This window comes from Fringilla coelebs, assembly GCF_963513975.1.
Source record: "Fringilla coelebs genome assembly, chromosome: 18".
NCBI lineage: Eukaryota > Metazoa > Chordata > Aves > Passeriformes > Fringillidae > Fringilla > Fringilla coelebs.
The window spans coordinates 5,843,397-5,862,872 of NC_140044.1; the positions used below are offsets into that span (position 1 = coordinate 5,843,397).

A 19,476-nucleotide genomic window follows, 5' to 3' on the forward strand; every position below is an offset into this window, starting at 1 on the left:
GCTCAGCATTTACAGGAACACTCAGAAGAGCTTTGGGATTTTGAGCTTGCAGGACATGGCAAATGTAAAAGACAAACTCAGGACTGGCTGAACAGCTGCAACCCTTCATGGATGAGTGCCAAGTGCTGGCTGCCCCTGAAGGCCTCTCAGGGCACTTTGATGCAGAATCAACAATTCCTTTTGACCACAAAACAAGGCAAGGGGTTGGAAGTTTTATTCTGAAGAATAGATTAAAAAATTTGAAGGCAGAGAATCTGCAGAGAGGGATGAATGCTGGATATCCACACGTCACCCACCCATTACTAAAGGTTTTAGCACCTAGGCATTAACTATTTCACACTGCTCATGCCAGGGTCCTACACAGTCCCAGGAGGAAAGCTGTGACTCCCAGAACAGCACCAGTCAGAGCCTGGGGTATTCACACTTCCCAACATGGAAAACCTCACATGGCAGCTCCTTTGTGTCAGCTCCCCATAGAGTCAAAAGGAAAAACAGATTCAGAGCAGCCTATCCAAGCCCCTGCTCCAAATCACCCTCCAGAGAGAGGGCCTCCTCCACAGCCAACACAGGAGCCAAGCCAGGCAGTCCTGCAGATATAAAACAGACACTGAAAAGCATGTCCAGGGCCAAACTCCAGTCACAGGGCCAGGAACCTGAATGCCAGCCAGTGAACAGATCCCAGCTGCCCCGCTCTGCACCTTGTGTGGGGACCCTCCTTCCACCACAGACACCCCAAACCAGCCTGCAGAGCCCTCATTCCAATCTGCTGCAGGAAGCACGTGCTGGGAAATGTGGACAATTAAGTGAGAAGACAGCTGCCAAGCTCCTGACATAATCACCAGAGCAGATGGCCCGTGCTGGGCAGGAGATGGAGCAGGGCACAGAGATGGAGAGTGGCACTGGGGCAGCAAAGACAACGGGGAAGCTCTATGAACAGTTGGGAGCTCAGCCCTCTCCTGGGCTTCACCCTTCAGTGGCCCACACACAGCTCAGGAAGGCACCAAATCACAGCTTTTCTGCAAAGCTTGCCCTTCTTCCCCCAAGTCTGTGCGTTATGTGGCTGATGGATTTTCCCCAGCCAAAGCCAGGCCTCCAGGCTGGGCTCTTCTCCCTCTCACAAGGCACTCTCTGCTTTGGCTGGGGAAAGAAGCAAACATCTTTCTCAAACCAAAACAAACCCCCACAAACAAACAGAAAGAAAGCTTCAGAACAACCAAGAAACCCCCCAGGTAAATTCCTGTTTCTTTGCCTGGGGCTCCCCCCATTAGCACTGAACCAAAGCTGTTCCCCAGAGCACCACAGGATCTTCTCTCTACCTCAGTCCCCAGGGCTTCCCTCTCCCAGCTCACAGATGGTGCCTTCCCAAACCTTCTGCCTCACTGATGCAGACAGAGCCCTCAGTCTCCTCTCTGCTCCTTACAGAGGCATCAGTGTGTGTTTGGCAAAGCAAGAAACAGGCTGCTTTCCTTCTAGAATCTCCCTTTTGTCAGCCTTCAGAGATTTGGCTCTGGCTTGACTTTGCTGCTGAACTTGTTAATTCAGACTGGAAAAGCAGAACAGGTGCGGCTGGAGGTGGGCAGGTGGAAGAACAGGAGGTCCTCACCAGCCCTCACTGCTTTTTGTCTACAATCACACTCCAGCTCTGAGCAAAAAAAAAAAAAGAAAAAAGGAAAAAAACATTAAAAAGTTCTAGCTCAGTGAAGAGCAGACTGGTAAAACAGAGCACATTTGGATTCTAAAAGCACCACAATGCCTTGAACTCATGAGCCATCCATCCCACAGACATAAAGTGAATACTGATGGCACACTGGGATCAGGGAATATCTCTGTGCTCAGAGCCACCCTCCTGAACCAGCACCTGTCTGGAACAGGGGCAGCATGAGAGGGTCTCAACATGCAAAGCAGAGCTGCTCCTTTGGCCCTGTCCCTGGCTGGATGCCCTCGGGGGATACCTGTGTGATGGGGCACAATAAAAAGAGCACTCAAGAAAATCCCTTAATTGACCTCCCGTTGCTCAAAGCTTGCTGGGAGACTACATAAACAACTGCAGGATGTCTCCTGTGGTTAGCCAGCTTCGTTTGTGAGAATGCAGTCGGAGAGAAGCGAGACCATGAACAGAACAGCACACAAAAATCAGGAGAAAAGAGCCAGTTTTAAGAAGGTTTAGGGAACAGCTGTTTCCCAAAAGCTTTCTGCAATGCATTTGCAATCTAAACACACTGAAATGCTCCCAGAAGTGGAATGTGGGCTGGGAGATGTTAATCAGCCCCAGCAGTGAGCCAGCCCTGCTGCAGGGACAGGGATCTGTGTGTGCCTGGCCCTGCTCCTCCCTTGCCAGGGCTATCGCTGCCTCCTCAACCTCCAGCCCGGGGGAAACACGAGCCAGGGGCGACCCAAGCTCCTTGAAGGCCAGCCAAAAAATCACATCCCACCCTGAACTGCTGCAGCACCTGGCTGCCACTCGTTTGCCAGCAGGGAGAGAGGGAAGACAACAGCACTGTAACTGCAGCACTTCCATTTCCCAGAGCCTGTTCTCCCCAGCGTGGCCCACGGGAAACTCACACCTACCTCCAACACCCACAGAGCCAGCTGTGTTCCTTTGCTAAAATAGCTTCCTGAAAGCTGTTCTGAAATTATTTTCTAAGGGACACTATCAGAGATGGTTTTATTTCTTGTTGTTAACAGCTTTCTGAACTGCCTCCCCCAAATTTCCTTAATTATCAGGCAAAACCACGCTAGGACAGCTCTGGAATAAGCTGAACTTCGTTTGGGAGCCACCAGAGCTTGACAGCAGAATCATTTTGAATCTTTATAGATGGAAATATTTCTTATTAAATAGGAAATATAATGTTCATCTTTCAGTCCCACATCACCTTGAGACCCAGAGAAACACTCCCAGTGTCTCTCAGTGGACTTGTTGGCAATGCCACAGCATTTAAAGCCAAATCCCAGACTTCCAAGTTCTACATTTAGAAGGAGTTGAGGAACAGTTTTACCTACACATGAATTTATCCATCCTCCTGGTGTTTTAACCAGGTACAAAGTCATCCCAAGATGCCACCCAGATTCTCTGGAATACAAATAACCCCTGTTTGACTCACAAGGGCTGCTTCCACTTCAAAAGAGATTTAGACCACCACAACTCTGGATTCAGATCAAAGCAGTGCATAGACAAGAGAGAATATAAAGGAATGATAAAAAAAAAAAATTAGAAATCACCATTCAAGAAGAATAATTCCACAGGGAAAAGACAAAGGAATACATTGAAATACAGGACACCAGTTCCTCAAACCTCTCTGAACATTTCTCAGGCACATGATGAAGAGTCAGTCAGCATGGCAGCTGGACAGACATATGCTCATATGTCTTAACAGCAGGATTTTAATAATTAACTCAGACTGAGGGGTTGCAGGAGGGATGTGTTTCACGCTCGAGTAGACAGGGAGAAGCTTAACATATTATTGCAAACCCAGCCTGGAGACTGCAGAGCCAGCTCCCAGCAATTCACCTACCCAAACAGCCAGATGGACACAGGGAAAAGAAGGAGATGGGACAGGAGGAGGAACAGCAACCTGGAGATTGGGCTGTGAGCCCCACCACAGAGCAGTGGCACAGCACTTGGAGCAGCAAGTGTGCTCAGGAGAATGGGCAGAGCAAGTCAGCAAGGCAAGGCTGCCAGAAGCTGCTCAGAGCACATCACCCCCTCCTGCCAGTGCTGAGAAGCAGCCCTGCAAATCCAGGCTGCTCCAGCACTCACTGGCAGAGCACTTCCAGGAAAGCTGGCATGGGCTGTGTGTTTGGGGAAGCCCTTCCAGTAGCAAGGGAACTGCTTCCTCAGACACTTGTGCTGATCCACCTGTGTCTGGCCACCCAAGGGCCATGTTTCACACTTTTACTCCTGCTAAGAAAAGATTCCAAGACAGAAATCAAGTCAGTTTAGCTCTTCCAAGAAGTTGAGAATAGATTCAGTGATCGGTAGAATTTTCCTTTCCAATAAAAAATTCAGTAAAACCAGTGATTGGTAGCTGGTTAGTAATTAGTTATAAATCCCCTGAGCAGAACAGCATCCTCAGCTATTCCATGGCCAGGAGACATGGAATGTTCATGCTGCAATAACCTGGAGGATAAAGGAGCACTTCAAGAGATGTGAAAGACAGGAGGAAAGAAAGGGTGAGAAGCAGAGGAAAGATGCAGCAGAGAACAATTCCTTGGTAAGGGAAAGCCAACAGCCAAACTGCACCTACCAGCCCTTATTCTACTGATGACCTGGAGTTTATAACTGAGAGATTGTCCCAACCCCTTTGCCAAATCACTCATGGGCTGAGATGGGCCTGTGGGCTCCCTGGTTTCTGTTCCTTAGATCAGCCAGGCACCCAAAGCAAGGGGGGCACAAGAACAACATCCCTGTTTCTGTGAACAGCACATATCCCTGCTCCCATCCTGTACCCCTTCACCACTGTGAAATCAGACCTAGGCAGCAGAGCACAAAGAATTGTTTGCAGGAAGTGCACATAACTGCTTCCTCATCTCTTCAGTTCCCTGGGCTTTTCTTAGATCTGTTATATCAGAAACACTTGAATCCTTTCTGTCCTTTCTCACCCCACCTGAGTTATCACCTGTCTCAGCTGCACTGGCCTGTCATTACCAGGCACCAAGCTCACAAACTCCATTCTCTGGAGTTCCCTGCCCTTTCTGCATTCTCTCACTGTAAATAAGCTGCTGACAGAGCCTGCCCTGGCAGGCTGCCCTTGTCAGAGCACAGCAGGGTCAGTGCAGGGCTGGCAGCAATGCCACTCTCCCACTCCCCCAGGCTCACCACAATCACACAGGAAACAGCACTCTGAAGACCTCCAGAGCTCTCAGCCCCTTAAGGGACTTGCACAACCCTGTCCAAGCACTCCCCAGTGTGTTCATGATTAGTCTAGTAGTTAATGAGTTAGTGTTTATCAGACCAGCCCTATCAGCCTCCCTCCACCAAAGCTCTTCTCCCAATATTTGCAGTTTCCCTGCCTGCTGCCAGGCTCTTGATGAGCTTTGACTTTGACTTCTGGTCAAGACTGGAGGGCAGCCCCCTCCCCTTTGGAGGGCCCTGGGGGCACAGGGAGGTACCTGCAGCCCTGCTGCCATCCACTCCCAGCTGACACTGCCCTGCCCTTGCCCACACTTGTACAGCCAAGCCCAGATGTCCTTCTGGGGTCTGATGCCACCACTGACATTAATAAAACACCAGCTGCCTGTGGATCGGGTTTGCAGAGATGCAGCAGGAGAGCCCAGCCTGTGGAGTGTCCTACAGAAATGTCCTGAAGTGTCCTACAGAAAGCTCAGCTCCTGCTTCAGGTGGATCTTTGGTCTCTTGTGGAAGCGACGATTTGTTTTGCCACTACAAAGACCCAAATTACTTGAGGGGAAGTGGAGGAGGATGGAAAGCAGCATCATTAGTTTTCCTTACAAAACAGCTTTTTAAAGTGAGAATAACTCATTAACAACAGAGGCAAGGCTGTCAACTACTTTATAGCCAAACAAGCACAAATTCTCTCTTGGTTTTGCTGGTTGCCATTAAATGAACTAATTTCTCATTGCAGCCTGAGAGGAAAGTCCACCGAGTCAGTAACAACTTACACTGCAGCCCAACTCTATAAAAAATGTCCCCAGTCACAAGTGTCACCCTGCAGGCTAAATAAAGCCTGTCTGTGTGCTGGCTTGGCTGAAATGAGCCCCAGCACAGAGCAAGGTTACCAGGTGAAGCTCCTCTGTGGCACAAAAGAAGGAGATTGTGGTGCTGTTTGAACAACATCCTGACATGTTGCAGTGCAGGTTGGGATTAGCAAACATGAGTATCCAGCTGGCTGGAAGCAAACACTGGCTCTGAGAAGCTCCCAGAGCAGTTTATCAAGCCAACATTTTCTCTGCAGAAGGGAGCATTTAAACAGTTACACAAAATTCCTTTTTTTTTTTTTTAGTTGGTCACAGCCAACATCGAGATCATCTCAGGCAGAGAGTTCAGACTATGAATAATCACTGTTTTGGGCAAGAACTCCCTCAAAGTTTATGGAGTTAATTGAGAGGGGGAATGAAGATGAATTGAGACATTAGGAAGTCATATTTTCTTATCTGCAAAGGATTTAGGCTGCCACTCCTGACTTGCTGTAGGCCTGATAAAACCACGGGGCAATTCCAATTATGACTGCAACTCCAATGCATGACCTGGAATTTAGGCCAGATGTAGAGTGCTCTGAAATGAACCTGCACCCCACAATCTGAGTCTGTTGTGCTACAGCAAAACTCATCATTCATTGCTTACAGCCAAGGCTTAATTTAGGGTCTGCCTCCCATTTTTATTATTTCTGACTCACCCCTCATTAGGCAGACAGCAATACTCAGCTAATCTCGTCTTCAAAGAGCTTTGCATATTAACTCACAACAGCCTGGCCAGCAGCCATGAGTAACTACCACTGTACTTAAAAAGGAAGAAATAAGGCAGGGAAGCCATCCCAAGGAGATGAGCCAGATCCCTCTGGGGAGGGATGTTCTCTGTTAGCAGACAGAGGAGCCTCTCCCCGAAGGCACAACAGGAAATATTTTGCCTGCTGTGGCAACAACCAGGTATATCTCCCTGCTGCTGAAATGCAGCAAGTCTTCAGCAGGACTGGGAGGCACAGAAATATCAAGAGAGGGTCAGGTGTGGAGTTCCAGCAAAGTCCTTGGGTCAGGTCAACCCAGCCAGCCCCTGCTGCAGCCCTTCCTTGGGACACACTCAGTGCTGCACGAGGGCCCTCCCTCCATCACACACCTTCCTGCCAAGGTGGGCTCAGTTCCCAAGGGGATCAGCTGCAATCTGGTTATCTCCTAGCCTTCCTCAGCCTCCTCTGCATCACTGCTGGGAACTGGCCCTCAAACCCCCTCTCCCCTCAGGACGGCTTTGCTGCCAGGCCTGCTCTCACCTCTGGAAAGCAAATGCACTCCACCTGCTGTGAGGGCAGGGTTTATTCCAGCCACCACCTGCACCAACCAACCAAGAGCTCCAGGAATCAGCAGTGGCTCCTCAGTTTCCCATGCAAGCAGCAGAATTGCCCATCCTTGATAAAGCAGCCCCCTCCAAAGGCAGGATGTGCTCCCAGGCAGCCCCCAGCCCTCCCCTCCCCACCCAGCTGTGCCCCCTTTGCTGCACAGCCTGGCACTCACCTTTGAGAGCCCTCCCACTTCTAAGTAAAAGCAGATGATGAAGATGTTCCAGGTGACCCAGACTGCAGTCCAGATGGCATACTGGGAAGGAATGGGGATGGGGAGAGAGAAGCAATAAACATTAGGAAGTCACTGGAATTAGCCTGTGTGTATGTATATAGGTGTGCTCTAGCTGGGGGCAGTGGAATGCCCTGAGTCAGCACTGGAATCCTCTTCCTCTCCCTCTGGGTTCCATGTTCAGATGCTCTCTTGCCTGAAAAGCCACACAGAGGCAGGAGTCTGGAGGGATGGAAGAGTTTCTGTGCTGCATTTGTCCAGCCCCTCGCCCTCCCTCTCTGCTGGGCAGCGTTTGGGCACAGGAAGAATGATCTGAAACCTCCCCAGCTTGGCAGGAGCAGACTGCTGAGCACAGCCGGGCTCTCCTGCTAGAACAGCATGCAGGGCCTGATCTCCCAGGGGCTTTGCTCTGCCCCCATCTCGTGGCACGTCCCCAGGCACAGGCTGCAGTGCTGGGTGTCACTCACTCACCACCACGATGTAGCGAGGCCGGTACTGGATGGTGCCGAAGAGCCCCAGGATGACGATGATGATGTGCAGGAAGTTGGCGAGGATTGGGGCCCACTGGTAGCCCAGGAAGTCGAACACTTGCCTCTCTAGTGCAGCGAGCTGGGAGGGAGAAGGACAAGGAGAGTCACAGCTGGGCACTCACAGTGCTTGTGCTCAAGGTTTCCACGCGCTCGCTGAGCAAAGCCCTGCAGCAGCTGAAGGTGGGACTCGGTTCCCAAAGCAATCTGCTGCCTCTGAACCAGGTCAGTAGGACACGAGGCTTGCTCACACATCCCCCTCCCCTCTGCTCCCATCCCAGCTCCTCTGATGGCTGAGCTCCAGTGCTGTGTGGTGTCCCTGTCATATTTTCTGAAAAATCCCTTTGCCAGGACTTCTTCTCCTGGGAAATGGAGAAGCCTCAGAGAAAAATGAAAACAATAATTATCTGATTGCTTCTCCTGTGTTTTGCTGCTTTGGAATGTGGTCTGGAGATTGTTTATCCACCAGGTGGTTGTTTGATTGCGTTCATGTAAATTGTTTTTACTTAATGACCAATCACAGCCAGCTGTGTCTGGACTCTGGAAGCAGTCACGAGTTTTCATTATCATCCTTTGCAACCTTCTGTCTGTATTGTTTCTCTATTCTTTAGTATAGTTTTAGCATAGCATTCTTTTAATATAATATAATATCATGAAATAATAAATTAGCCTTCTAAGAACATGGAGTCAGATTCTCAATTCCTCCTTTGTCCTGGGGACCCTAAAAATCCCACAGGGTGGGGCATTCCTCTGTGGTGTGCACTGTGGGGTTCGGGCAGAGGACAGAGGGGAGCAGAGGGATGGTAACATCTTAAATCCTGAATGTGAAATACGTCCACAAAGATGTCAGTGTAGCTTTCTAGAGCTCATTTGTCAGAGCCTTCAGCATCCCTCCATCATTCCTGACACCTCCTGTGTCTCTGCTCTCCAGCACACATCCATCAAAGTGAGGGAGAGGAGGAAACTCTCTCCTCCACCTTCACCCCTCAGAAAATACTGCCACCAGTGAGGAAATTCTGCCAACACATCAGTTTTCCAGGACAGGCTGTGCTCCTCTCCAGCACTAATAACATGGTTCAAGGCTAGTACTGTGCTCTACACATAAAACTCCATTACTGCTGGAGTGCTGGGGCTGATTTGCAAACCACATCTGCATAAAGATGTGTTTTTTACCTGTAGCCATCATCTGTGTATCAGACAACATCTGGTACCCTGGCCCTGAGCCTCTGTGCAGCTGAAAGAGGCACCATGGACATGCAATTGCTTGCTGGCCTTTGCATGCCCACAGCCTTTAAATGATATATTTACAGGAGAAATACAGTGAGTGTAGGGGGGAAAACTGCTAATGCAGGTTTTTCTGCCGTGCCCAGCCTTGCATGGAGAGATCTTTTCTTTTTTTTTTTTTGTCTTTATTAACACAGTGCAAGCCCCCCCGTGGACCTGTGTCTTCCCTGTCAATACAGGATTTGAAAGTATGTTTAATTATCACAGTGGGCCACTGGGATTGCATTATGACATTTCATATTTATTTTTGGCTAAATAAATAATTACAATTTACTATCGACAGTCAATATTAATTTAACTCCTAATCAGGCATTAACCATGAGTAATCCTGGTCTGCTGTGTGTAATCAGCTATGTGACACCTTTGCCTGGCTGGCATCTAAGCAGCAGTGCTTCTGTGATGGCTCAAAGCATTGAAGGATGTGAGTGGCTGCAGGTTCCTCTCAAGCCCCAGGATGAGAGAAGCCATATCCATTAAATGGCCATTATTCCTCCTTCTTCCTGGCTCAGTGGGGAAATTGCCTTCACACCTCTCTCGGGCTAGGAAGGTATTGCAATTCCCAACACTTCTTTGAAAGTTCAATAAAAATCTGTATTTCAAAGGAATCTGTGGTTAAGGGCAATCAGTCAGGGAGGGGGTAGGCAGCTTTCCCTCTACGGTATCTTATTTCCAAATAAAGAAAGACAGAGAGTGGGGAAGGAATGGAGCCAGTCAACAAATCTCTCTCTTCTGCCAAATAATTTTCCCTTAGCAGCAACACCCTCTGATCCCTCTGAAGCACCTGGAAGATGCTGTGGCCACAGAGGGGGCTGTGGGATGAGTGCTGCTCCCCCAGCACAGCAGGGCTGCCACACCAGCCATAGGTTAAACGCTTAATCCTTCAGGAGGGATTAACACACATACCTTAAGACATTGGGACATTTGAGATCCTGACTGGCTGGCAATGGGCCCCTCGACTGCGCCTGCTTCATCCAATCAGGCATTTAATTGGCTTTGTGTGCTGCAGGAGGAGTGGCAGAGCCTCACCTGGCCTGGGGACACGATGGGGTGTTCACTGAGGTACCTGCCCAGCCTCCCCTCCTGCCTGCAGGCTCTGAAAATCAGGATGAGCACAGATCCTCCTACCCAGCCTTCTGCCATGAGCTCTCCACTCCAGAATCAGGGCAAGCCATGTCTGGAGGAGTGTTTTCTTCTCCATTCTGCTCCACCAGTATTTGTCATTAGGGCTGTATAAAAGTTTATCCTGCCACAACCTCGTGATGTTTCCTGGTTTGTTTGCACCAGGAAGAGATTGGGCTGTAAGTGACAGACAAGACCACCCTGGAGATGGACCTGCCAATCTACACCGCTTCAGATTTGGGCACAGCTCTTTAGGAAGTCCCTGGATTTTTCCCCATAACCCTGAAAATTATATTCACACCATACTTCCTTCTCCCTCACCTCCCTTGTCTCCAGGCTCTTTCCATCCTGATTTACTTTCTCGTGCCACCTTCCCAGCATTATTAAACTGGTTTTGTGTACCTGGGAGCTACAGGCAAGACTCAGCTGCTCCAGAGATGGGCTGTGCCCATCTGCTGGCTCAGGGAAGGAGAGGGGATGTGGGATGTGTGAGCTCACACAAGCTGTTTCCTCATCTATAAAAAAAAAAAAATCTGATTTTCTGTAAAACATGTTGGTGATAAGCAAATGCTACTGATGAAACTCAACACCGTTAGTGACAGGCAGGGAGTGAGTCTGTGCTGCAATCCAGCCCTGGGAAATGCAGCCTGAAGTTATCCTGGGCTTCCCTCTGTTCCCTCAGGAACTTACCATAATGAAGGAAACATTTGCTGAAAACAAACTGATAAACAGCCATTTCCCTCATTACACTGCAGGTCTGTGTGCACAGCTTACCCCCAAAGTGCTGCTGAGATTTGCAGGCAAACAGGGCTGATGCTGGGGCTAAGCTGGCCTTGATTTGGGGCTGGCACGTGAAGAATGTCACAGTGTCCTTCAGCCCTGGTCCCTCCAGCCCTGCTCAGAGATGGCAGGGTCAGGGTTTGCCCTGATCTATCTGTGCCCTCTGGGTACTGAGTGCCTCTTGCTGAGCAGGGAAATGCCATCTTTCTCTTGTGCTGCCAGGTTTGTGCACAGCAATATCCTCACTGTGGTATTCCTACAGTGATTCACAGTGCCCTATTGAGAAAGCCTATTACATTCCAGAGATACTGGTTGTAAAGAGAAATGTCACAGATTGTGGCACAGGTCTCAACTCACTCAAAGCTGACAGGACCTTTCCATCAGGGAGGACAAATTTTTCTTCTTTATGCCTGTTCTTATTAAAACCAGGATTCCTTCTGCTCCTTTTGCTTCTCTAACACATAGTATACTTTTACCTTTCATTCCTTAAATTAAATTATTTATTACAGCACTAAAATCAGAAGAGTTGTGGCAGAATTTTCTCTCCTGAAATAAACCCCATTTCTGCTGATCTGAGTGAAACTGGAGTAGCAAATAACCACGTGAAGCAATTGTTAGCCTGGCAAATGACACAAGCCAAAGCTCTCTCTTGGGCCATCATTCATTTCTACAGCTGGGAAAGAGCTGAAAGGCAGAGGGATATTCTGCAGCTCATGGAGCCCATCCCACAGCCCACACACAGGGAGCACAGACAGCTCTGGACGTGCTCAGGGGCATCACACCATAAAACTTCTCCAGAGAGGGAAGCTGTACCTGAGCTGGAGGGATGCCCACAGGAAAACAGCAAAGAAGTCCTAGAAAACATCTCAAAACCTGGGACAGTTTCTTTTTAGGGGTTCAAACCATTCCAGTTGCTTTTCCAATGGCTCTGGCAGGACAGTGTAACTGCCAGCAGGTCACTCTGAGCTGGTTCAGCATGGGCTGGGGTGCTTGTTTAAATTCCAGTCCCTCAAATCTTTTCTATCCCCTCAACTTTGTCTTCTGTTGCTCCTCTCCTGCTGATAAGCTGGAGAGTCCAACCTGCTCCCCTGTGCTCTCATACTGCTGAGGAGAAAGGGATGCAGCTGAACAGCCAGTACCTGTAATTCCTTAACTCCCTGTCCTTTATAGCCTACTATCAAAGCCATGTTATCAGCTAGATTTGCTCTTCTTAATTTATTAAGCTTTTAAAGCCTTTAATCTTATTTGGTTTGTATCTCTGTCTTTCACTGCATTTCTGAAATCAATTGGGACACAAAAGAAAAAATATCAGTCTCAAGACATGCTGATGTGACTCATACAGACACAGGAAAGGTGCTCAGAAAACCCTACAACAGGTCCAGCCACACATCCATTTGTGTCTGTTTCTGTAAGCAAACCTGCTTTTAACCTTTCCAAGCTAAGTTTCAAATTGAAATGCTAGAAACAAATATCCAAGCAGGCAATAAAGGGAACAAATGGGATAGGCTGATCCTACTGCTGCAAAAGAAAACCCCAACAAAACAACAAAAAAGAGAAGAAAAAATGTTTTACCTAGAAACCCAGGCAATTTTCCACTTGACCTATAAGAAAACAACCTGAAAACTCCTTTGCCACTCCTTGTCTCTCAGTGCTGTGAGGACACAGCAGCTCAGCTTCAGCTGGGACTAAATTTGCCACTTAACCCCCTGTCTGTCCTTTCTCTCCAGCCTGAGCCCAGAAGAGCCTCAGCTGCAGCCCTGGGTCCCCCCTGCACTGCTGGGATGCTGTTCTGGCTCCTGGCTGATCCCAATGCCCTGATCCAGGGTTTGATTTCCTGCCAAGTGGCTTCGCTTTTTAAGATGCTCTTTCTTTGTCTCCGGTGCAGACACCACCACAGCTTTCACTGGAAAAGGCCTTTTCTTGAGGAAAATCCTGCACTGGTTCCTTGAGGTATTTTGGCCATGGGATGTGCTGGCTCGAGCTCAGGGCTAAGTCTCAGTGCTACGACCCCTATGATGGAAATTTACATCCAGCTACCTGAAACAGCAGGAAGAAATGAAAAAGTCTCAGACTGTATAATTTGAAAAATAGATCTATTTAGGTTTTGAACACAAATATCTTTTTTTTTTGTTCTTAAGTTTGGCAATACTAAAGACCTCTCTGCAGTTTATCATTATTAATATATTGGTATTATAATGATATAATGTTTAATTCTACACACCTTTTTGTAAAATTCCTTTGACTTTGTAAATGCTGGAACAGTGCTAGAACTAAAGAATCCTAAACCCAAGCTGCTGTGTGCTGAGACTATCAGAAGTGAGCAAAATAAATCCCTTCTGTGCCAGTGCTTATTCAAGGTAGAGAAGATTCTGTGAGTAGAAAAACAATTAAACAATGTCTGCTTTTACCACAGTGGCTGCACTTCTAAATAAATACGAATGGTTGCAGTAGCTGTTTAATTAAGTTTATCTGGAAAAGCAGCTCAGTGAGCCATTACTTCCCATCCCCAAATGGAGGGGCTGTTTCTGTGAGGTGCCACGTCCTTGTCTCTCCCAAAGTCAGCCTCTCACGTGCTCACACCCGCTGCATTCATGAAATCTCATTTTTCTTCAGTAAGTGTTGTCAAGGAAACCTTCCTTGGGGCCTTGTGATCCACAGCTCCTTTCCCAGCATCCCTCTCCCCACCACAGAGGTCAAGAGACTAATTGCACAGGAGGTCTCTGTTTGTCACTTGGTCTCTCAGGCAGCCCTGGTCACTCTGGCCACTGTGTACAATGTGCCCCATTCTCTGCTCCTCTGCTCTGTTTTCTCCCCAGAAGCTGCTGAAGCCTCTTCTGTGCACACAGACATCACAAAGGCCTCCAACAGCAGGGCTGATACCTTGAAGTCATTTATATTTCTGAAGAAAACTGGTCACTGTGCTGGCCCTGCCAAAGAGCCCCACAGGGCAGCAGGGGAAGTCCCCATCATGTTCCCACACCAGGTCACTCCCTGCAGCTCTCCAGCAAGCACAACTTTTAGGCTGCCTTGTGCCACATCCAAGGATCAGGACTTCTCCCAGCCCAGAACCATCCTGTGCAGAGCCTGGGCAGGTGTAAAACCCTCCCTGTGTTCGTTACAACTTCTCTGCTGAAGCCTGGAGCATGCTGCTGTTAACCATGCCAGTGCTGAGCCCTCACCTCCTCCATCCCCCTGGCCTGGCACCTCTGAGCTCTGAGCTCTCCTCTCCCAGCATCACTCTGTGTGTGAGCAGTGACACTCTCAGGAGTGCCACTGCTGTGACCTTGAGCCCTGAGCTTTCTGCTGCCAAAGCCTCCCAGAAACATCTGAGCTGCAAAGATATGTCATTACTCAGTCCCACATGCCCAAATGCTGCTTAGCATTCCAGGGAAGGCACAATCCTGCTAAACAGAAGGGATGAGACTGGCACTGAGCAGTGCAGAAGGCTGTTTGTGTCTGGAGCTGAGGCTCTGCCTTAGGGGGACTGTGGTTTCCTGAGTGCATCTTAGAACCACCAGCCCTGCTCAGCTGAAGACATGGGCCATGCACAGCAATTCACAGAATCATGGGATCCTTCAGGCTGGAAAAGCCCTCTAAGATCACTGAGTCCAACTGTTCCCTCAGCACTGCCAAGCCCACCACTAACCCATGTCCCCAAGAGCCACATTTGAACATCTTTTAAATCCCCCCACAAACAGTGACTCCAACACTGCCCTGGGCAGCCTGTTCCAATGCTTGACAACCCTTCTGGTGAAGAAATTGTTCCTCATATCCACTCTAAACCTTCCCTGGAACAATTTGAGGCACACATCCAAGCAAGCCTCTTAAGCCTTTTTACTCCAAGTGTTGGATTGTGCCACGGAACTGGCAAAACATCAGGAGCTGGCAGTACTTTTTCTAGCAAGGAGCCACAGCCCGAGGTCCCTGCCACACGGCACATGCACAGGTGCTCCCTCCTCATCCACAACCTTCTCAGCAGGGTGGTCAGCAAGACAGTGAACTAACTGAGGTTCTGAATGCTGCTCAGAATCCAGCTCCTGGGAAAAAGACTGCTTCCTTGGAGGAATGCTTCTGGAAAAATTATTGCTCTGGATTGCCTAAACTTCTCCCAAATCAGGGTCAGTCTGATGAGACCTATGCTCTGTACCCCTCACAGCCTCTGGCCTGTTTGGTTTTATGGATCCCACCTCCCCTTGGGGCTCTGAGCCCAGGGGTGCAGGCAGCCCTGGGTATGGGAGCTGCTGCTCCCTGTGCTCCTGCCTGTGTCTCCTGGGGCTACCTCAGCTCTGCTGTGATTGCTGATTGCTGAGAGCAGCAATCAGCTAAACTAATAACCAGGTGCCTTTGTGATCCATGCAGAAAAGCACTCTGACAGGAATGAAAAACTTGTTGTATTTGCAGCCTACGTCAACACTCCAACCTAAGTTGCCCAAACATGATTAGATTAATGTTGTGCCCACAATGCTCTCCCCTAAGCCCCCCCCAGTGTTCTTCTCCTCCCTCAGTTTCATGGCTCAGCTTTGAGTCTCCAGCTTTGGGACAGAGAGAGGAGGCACTGGGGTGAAGGGGACGTGACTGCATTTGCAACTGACATAAAACACAGGGAGTTCCTTCAACAAGTGCCTGATATTTTTATCACCCAGATGCTCAGGCTCCACACTCCTGGCTTTCCCTCACCTGTTGAAAACTTGCTGCTTTCCCTCACCTGTTGAAAACTTGCTGCTTTCCCTCACCTGTTGAAAACTTACTGAGCTATCTTATCCCACCTCATGCTGCTGATCCTGGGCAAGCATCCCAGCTTCTCCCCAGAACAGCATCCTGGAGTGGCTGACAGCTTCAGCTCTGGGGGAAACCTCTCCCACCAGGAGCACAAATTTCCTTGTTGCATGAAATAATATATATTAAATGTGTGCCATTAACTCAGCAGCCATTTCCCTCTGGAGATCTGCTTGCAGTTATGAACCCATCTAAACACTCCAAAGGCTGTGAGGCAGAGCAGTGCTGGAGATCAGCAGGAATTTAATTTTCTAATAGAGAGATTTATTCCCTACCAACAGGGCTTTATATTGTGTGATCCCTGCCTCTGCTCAGCCATCCAGGCTATCTGAAGTTTGGGCTTGTTCCCATGAAAGAGATGCAGGGAAAAAAGTGAAAATACTTGAAAATTAGCCAAGGGCTTGTTGTGTTTAGGGAATATAACCTATATCCTTTTGACCTGCTATCCTAGGCATCATCTGCTTAGCTAGCAGAGAAGGGAAACCATCGACAGGGCTGGCACAGAAGGCACAAGGCTGCCCTGAAGCACTGCTTGGGACAGCACTGCCCAGCCCTGTCTTCTCCTGATGCAGCCCTCTGGAGTCTCCTGAGCGTGGGAGCAGCAGAGTGCAAAGAGCTCAGAGACCCCATGAACTCTCAAGTGTACTAGAAAGACTTCAAATTATTCAGGGATCTGACCAAAACTCTCAGTGTGTATAAAGCCTGTGAGACACCAGCTGGACTCACCCAGTTTAGAAAAAAATTCTGTCTCTCTTTGCTATTTTATAGGCACTTACTGCAAACTGAAATTTTATTTCACTGCTGTTTACCCCAAAGCAGAATTGTGGCTGTAAATACACCACTGGCAGTTTCCCCAGGGGAGCAGTAACTCTTGCTTCAGGCTCAAAAAGCCAAGCTCAGTTTTCCCTCTGTCCTGTCCACACACAGCCTAAGACTAAACACTCACTGTGACCAAGAGACACTGAGACCACCCCTGCTTTTGCCTTTATCAACAGAAATGTTCACTGCTGTCCCCTGCCATCTAATTCATGGCTGGCACCTGCAGCACCTCCTCTTCAGGAAGGGTCAGCTGTGGCCTGAGTGACAAAAACGCCTGCAGAAGACCAAACACCTGCAGACAGCCACCTGAAGCCCTTTTTTCTCATTCAGCAGTGTGAGAGTGTTCTGGTGGCCATGGAGCACAGCCAGCAAAGCCCCACTCTCTGCACAGGTCTGTGCCACAGCTGCCCTCAGGATGCTCCCAGCACATGGGGCAAATGGTCCCTGTGCTGCTGAACTTTTGTAGGAACCCTTGTGAGCCCAAGGTCCCTGCTCTGTGCCCTCCCTGCACCCACAGCTCCCACCCCGCTCTGGCCAGCTCAGCTCCCCCAGCTCTTTCCTGCACATGGCACTGGGAGCTCCAGCAGCTGATCCCCTTAATTAGGTCACAAACGGATCACGTGTAAAACACTTGCACCAGCCAGATTTTCTGGAGGAAAAACATGCAAGCCCTGCAACTGGGGTAAAAACTCGGGAGAGGAAAGATGCCAAAGCTGAAATAACTCTTCAAAACTTTCTCTGGAGGAGCCCTGCTTCAGTTTCTGCTCGACAGCTGGGCCCTGCTCCCTGACACTGGAGCTAAGTGGTAGCTTTGCTTTAATTTCCTCTTGCTTCTGCTGCAATGCCAGATTGCTTGGATATTCGTAAACAGAAGGAATTTAATGAAAATTATAATTAGAGCCCCGCGGTGCTCTTGCAGGTCGCCTTTACACTGGGCTGCCCATTTACATTACAAATCAGGCTGGTGTCACTGCAGAGTCTACAGCAAGAGAGGAGAATTCATTAAAAGGGAAGCGCAGGGTGGGTGAGAAATAGGGGAGAGAGAGAAAATGATATTGTTATTATTAATAATCTAGGAAATTGGGATCTGCCACCGTCTTGCTGCAGCTTTGCTCCTCGAAGGAAAGCTCGTCCTAATCAGCCTGAAGCAGGAGGGGACACAGCACAGTCACCCAGAGACTTCCATGGCAATTACTGTACAAATGGACCCTTTCTTCATAGAGCAAGGCTTTCTCACCTCACCATGACACAGAGAAGTGCTCTTAGCACCTAGCTGTCAATTTGGGGTGTTAGGAAGAGACAACGTGAAGCCAAAGGGATGCAATTCCCATTATTTTGCAGTTTTCCCTTTCCACCTACCAGCAGCTCCATATGATGCTTTCTGCCCCCTGTAATGCCACGGACAGCAGCTCCTGCTCCTGCTCCTTCCACCAAAGCCCTCCAGCACAGCTGGGGACTCTCTGTCTTCCCATCTATGCAGTGAAATTAGGAATAACAACCTCGTTTTACACAGAGGATTGCTGAAGACTTGCAAGAAGCTTCTGTAGCGTCCCACACCAATAATTCTGCTTCAGCACTAACAGCATCTTCACTGCCATTGTGACTTTTTGAACACCTGCCTGCCTGTGGTGGCAAAAAGAGGTGGCATTTTAAGTTGGGAACTTCCCATAACGACAGCAGCAGCAACCCTAACCCCTCACCTTTCCCTTCATGTCACATTCTCAGAACAGAGAGGTGAACTCCCCCTGTGCCCATGGCTGCATCCCCCAGATGAGAAGCTGGAGGTATTTCAGGAGCTGGGCTGCAAACAGACCAAGTGGTTTGTCTGCATTTCATCCACATTATCATCATATAAAGTGGCCCACACTGCGACAGCTGGGTTTTAATCATCACCAGTAACACTGATGTTTGTGCTTTGCCCAAAAAAAAACCCCAAAAAAACCAAAACACAAAAATGTGTCTATATCAGTTTAAAAAAAGAGGACAAAATGAAAAATTATAGTTTAAAAAACACATAGCCATTTTTCAGCTGAAAAAATAGATATCAGTGAAGAAATACTGACCAACTCTCCCCTAATGAATGTACCAGCAAATTTCAAGGCCTCTCATCAGAGCATGAAATAAAAAAAGAACTGGGAAGAAAATAGTATTTTGGACAAGAAAAACATTTAGCAGTTCAGCTTTTGGTTCCAGTAAAATGCTTCTGACAGGAAGAGTTTTAAATTGGAACAAACAGGAAAACAAGGATTTTGTTCAAAACAGGGACTGTCAGAGGCTTTCGGGGTATTGCAGGAATTTTCCAATAACCACAATCCCCACAAAGAACTTCCCTCTAAGAAGTGGATAGAAAATGAATCAATCACTATTGATTTTCATCATCTGATTGCTTCTCTGGAAGAAAATCAGTCCTACTTAAGCAATTGATTCATTACCTTAGCGATTACAGGTAAAAACCCTGGCTTTCCTTGCCTCCTTCAAGGCATGCCAACTAGGGATATTCCAGTTTTCCAGCCATTTCAGGAGGCAGAGCCAATTTTGTGTAATCAAAGATGAGTTTTGAGCTGTCACCAGCACCCTCAGAGTGGTCCCTCAGAGGTGAGGAAGGCTGGGCACCTCCTTCCTCAGCTGCACCTCCCCATGAGCAGTGCAGGCTGCAGAGCAGAACCCCAGCTCTATTTTCCTCAAATAAAAGCAAGAAAACAGAGACACACAAAGTGCTCAAACAGATTAATCAACTAAATACCTAAAGAGGGAGCTGGCAAAAAGTTTAGGCATGATTTGAGGCTGAAGATGTGCATCCCTCTTTCACGGGCGATGGAGCAGTTTGGGAACTGCAATCTGCTCTGGGCAGTCATGGGGGGGTGAGAACACGGCTCTGCTGCAAAACATAGTCTGAGTGCTGGGAATCAGGGCTCCAGGGTGGATCTTCTGG

At 48.5% G+C, this 19,476-nt stretch overlaps 1 protein-coding gene across 3 annotated transcripts in view; it reads right to left on the bottom strand.

Annotated features, from left to right (window-relative positions):
• NKAIN4 (sodium/potassium transporting ATPase interacting 4) overlaps window positions 1-19,476 on the bottom strand; it is a 50,921-nt gene that overhangs the window by 18,213 nt on the left and 13,232 nt on the right. For all 3 annotated transcript variants that reach the window (XR_014616606.1, XM_084217940.1, XM_084217939.1), the window contains exons 2-3: window positions 7,711-7,848; window positions 7,183-7,263 (exon numbers count right to left, since the gene is read on the bottom strand). Coding sequence is in view for 2 of the 3 variants with exons in the window: in XM_084217940.1 (XP_084074066.1) it covers window positions 7,183-7,263; window positions 7,711-7,848 (219 nt within the window). In the remaining variant the exon portion in view is untranslated. The remainder of the gene's footprint in view (window positions 1-7,182; window positions 7,264-7,710; window positions 7,849-19,476) is intronic.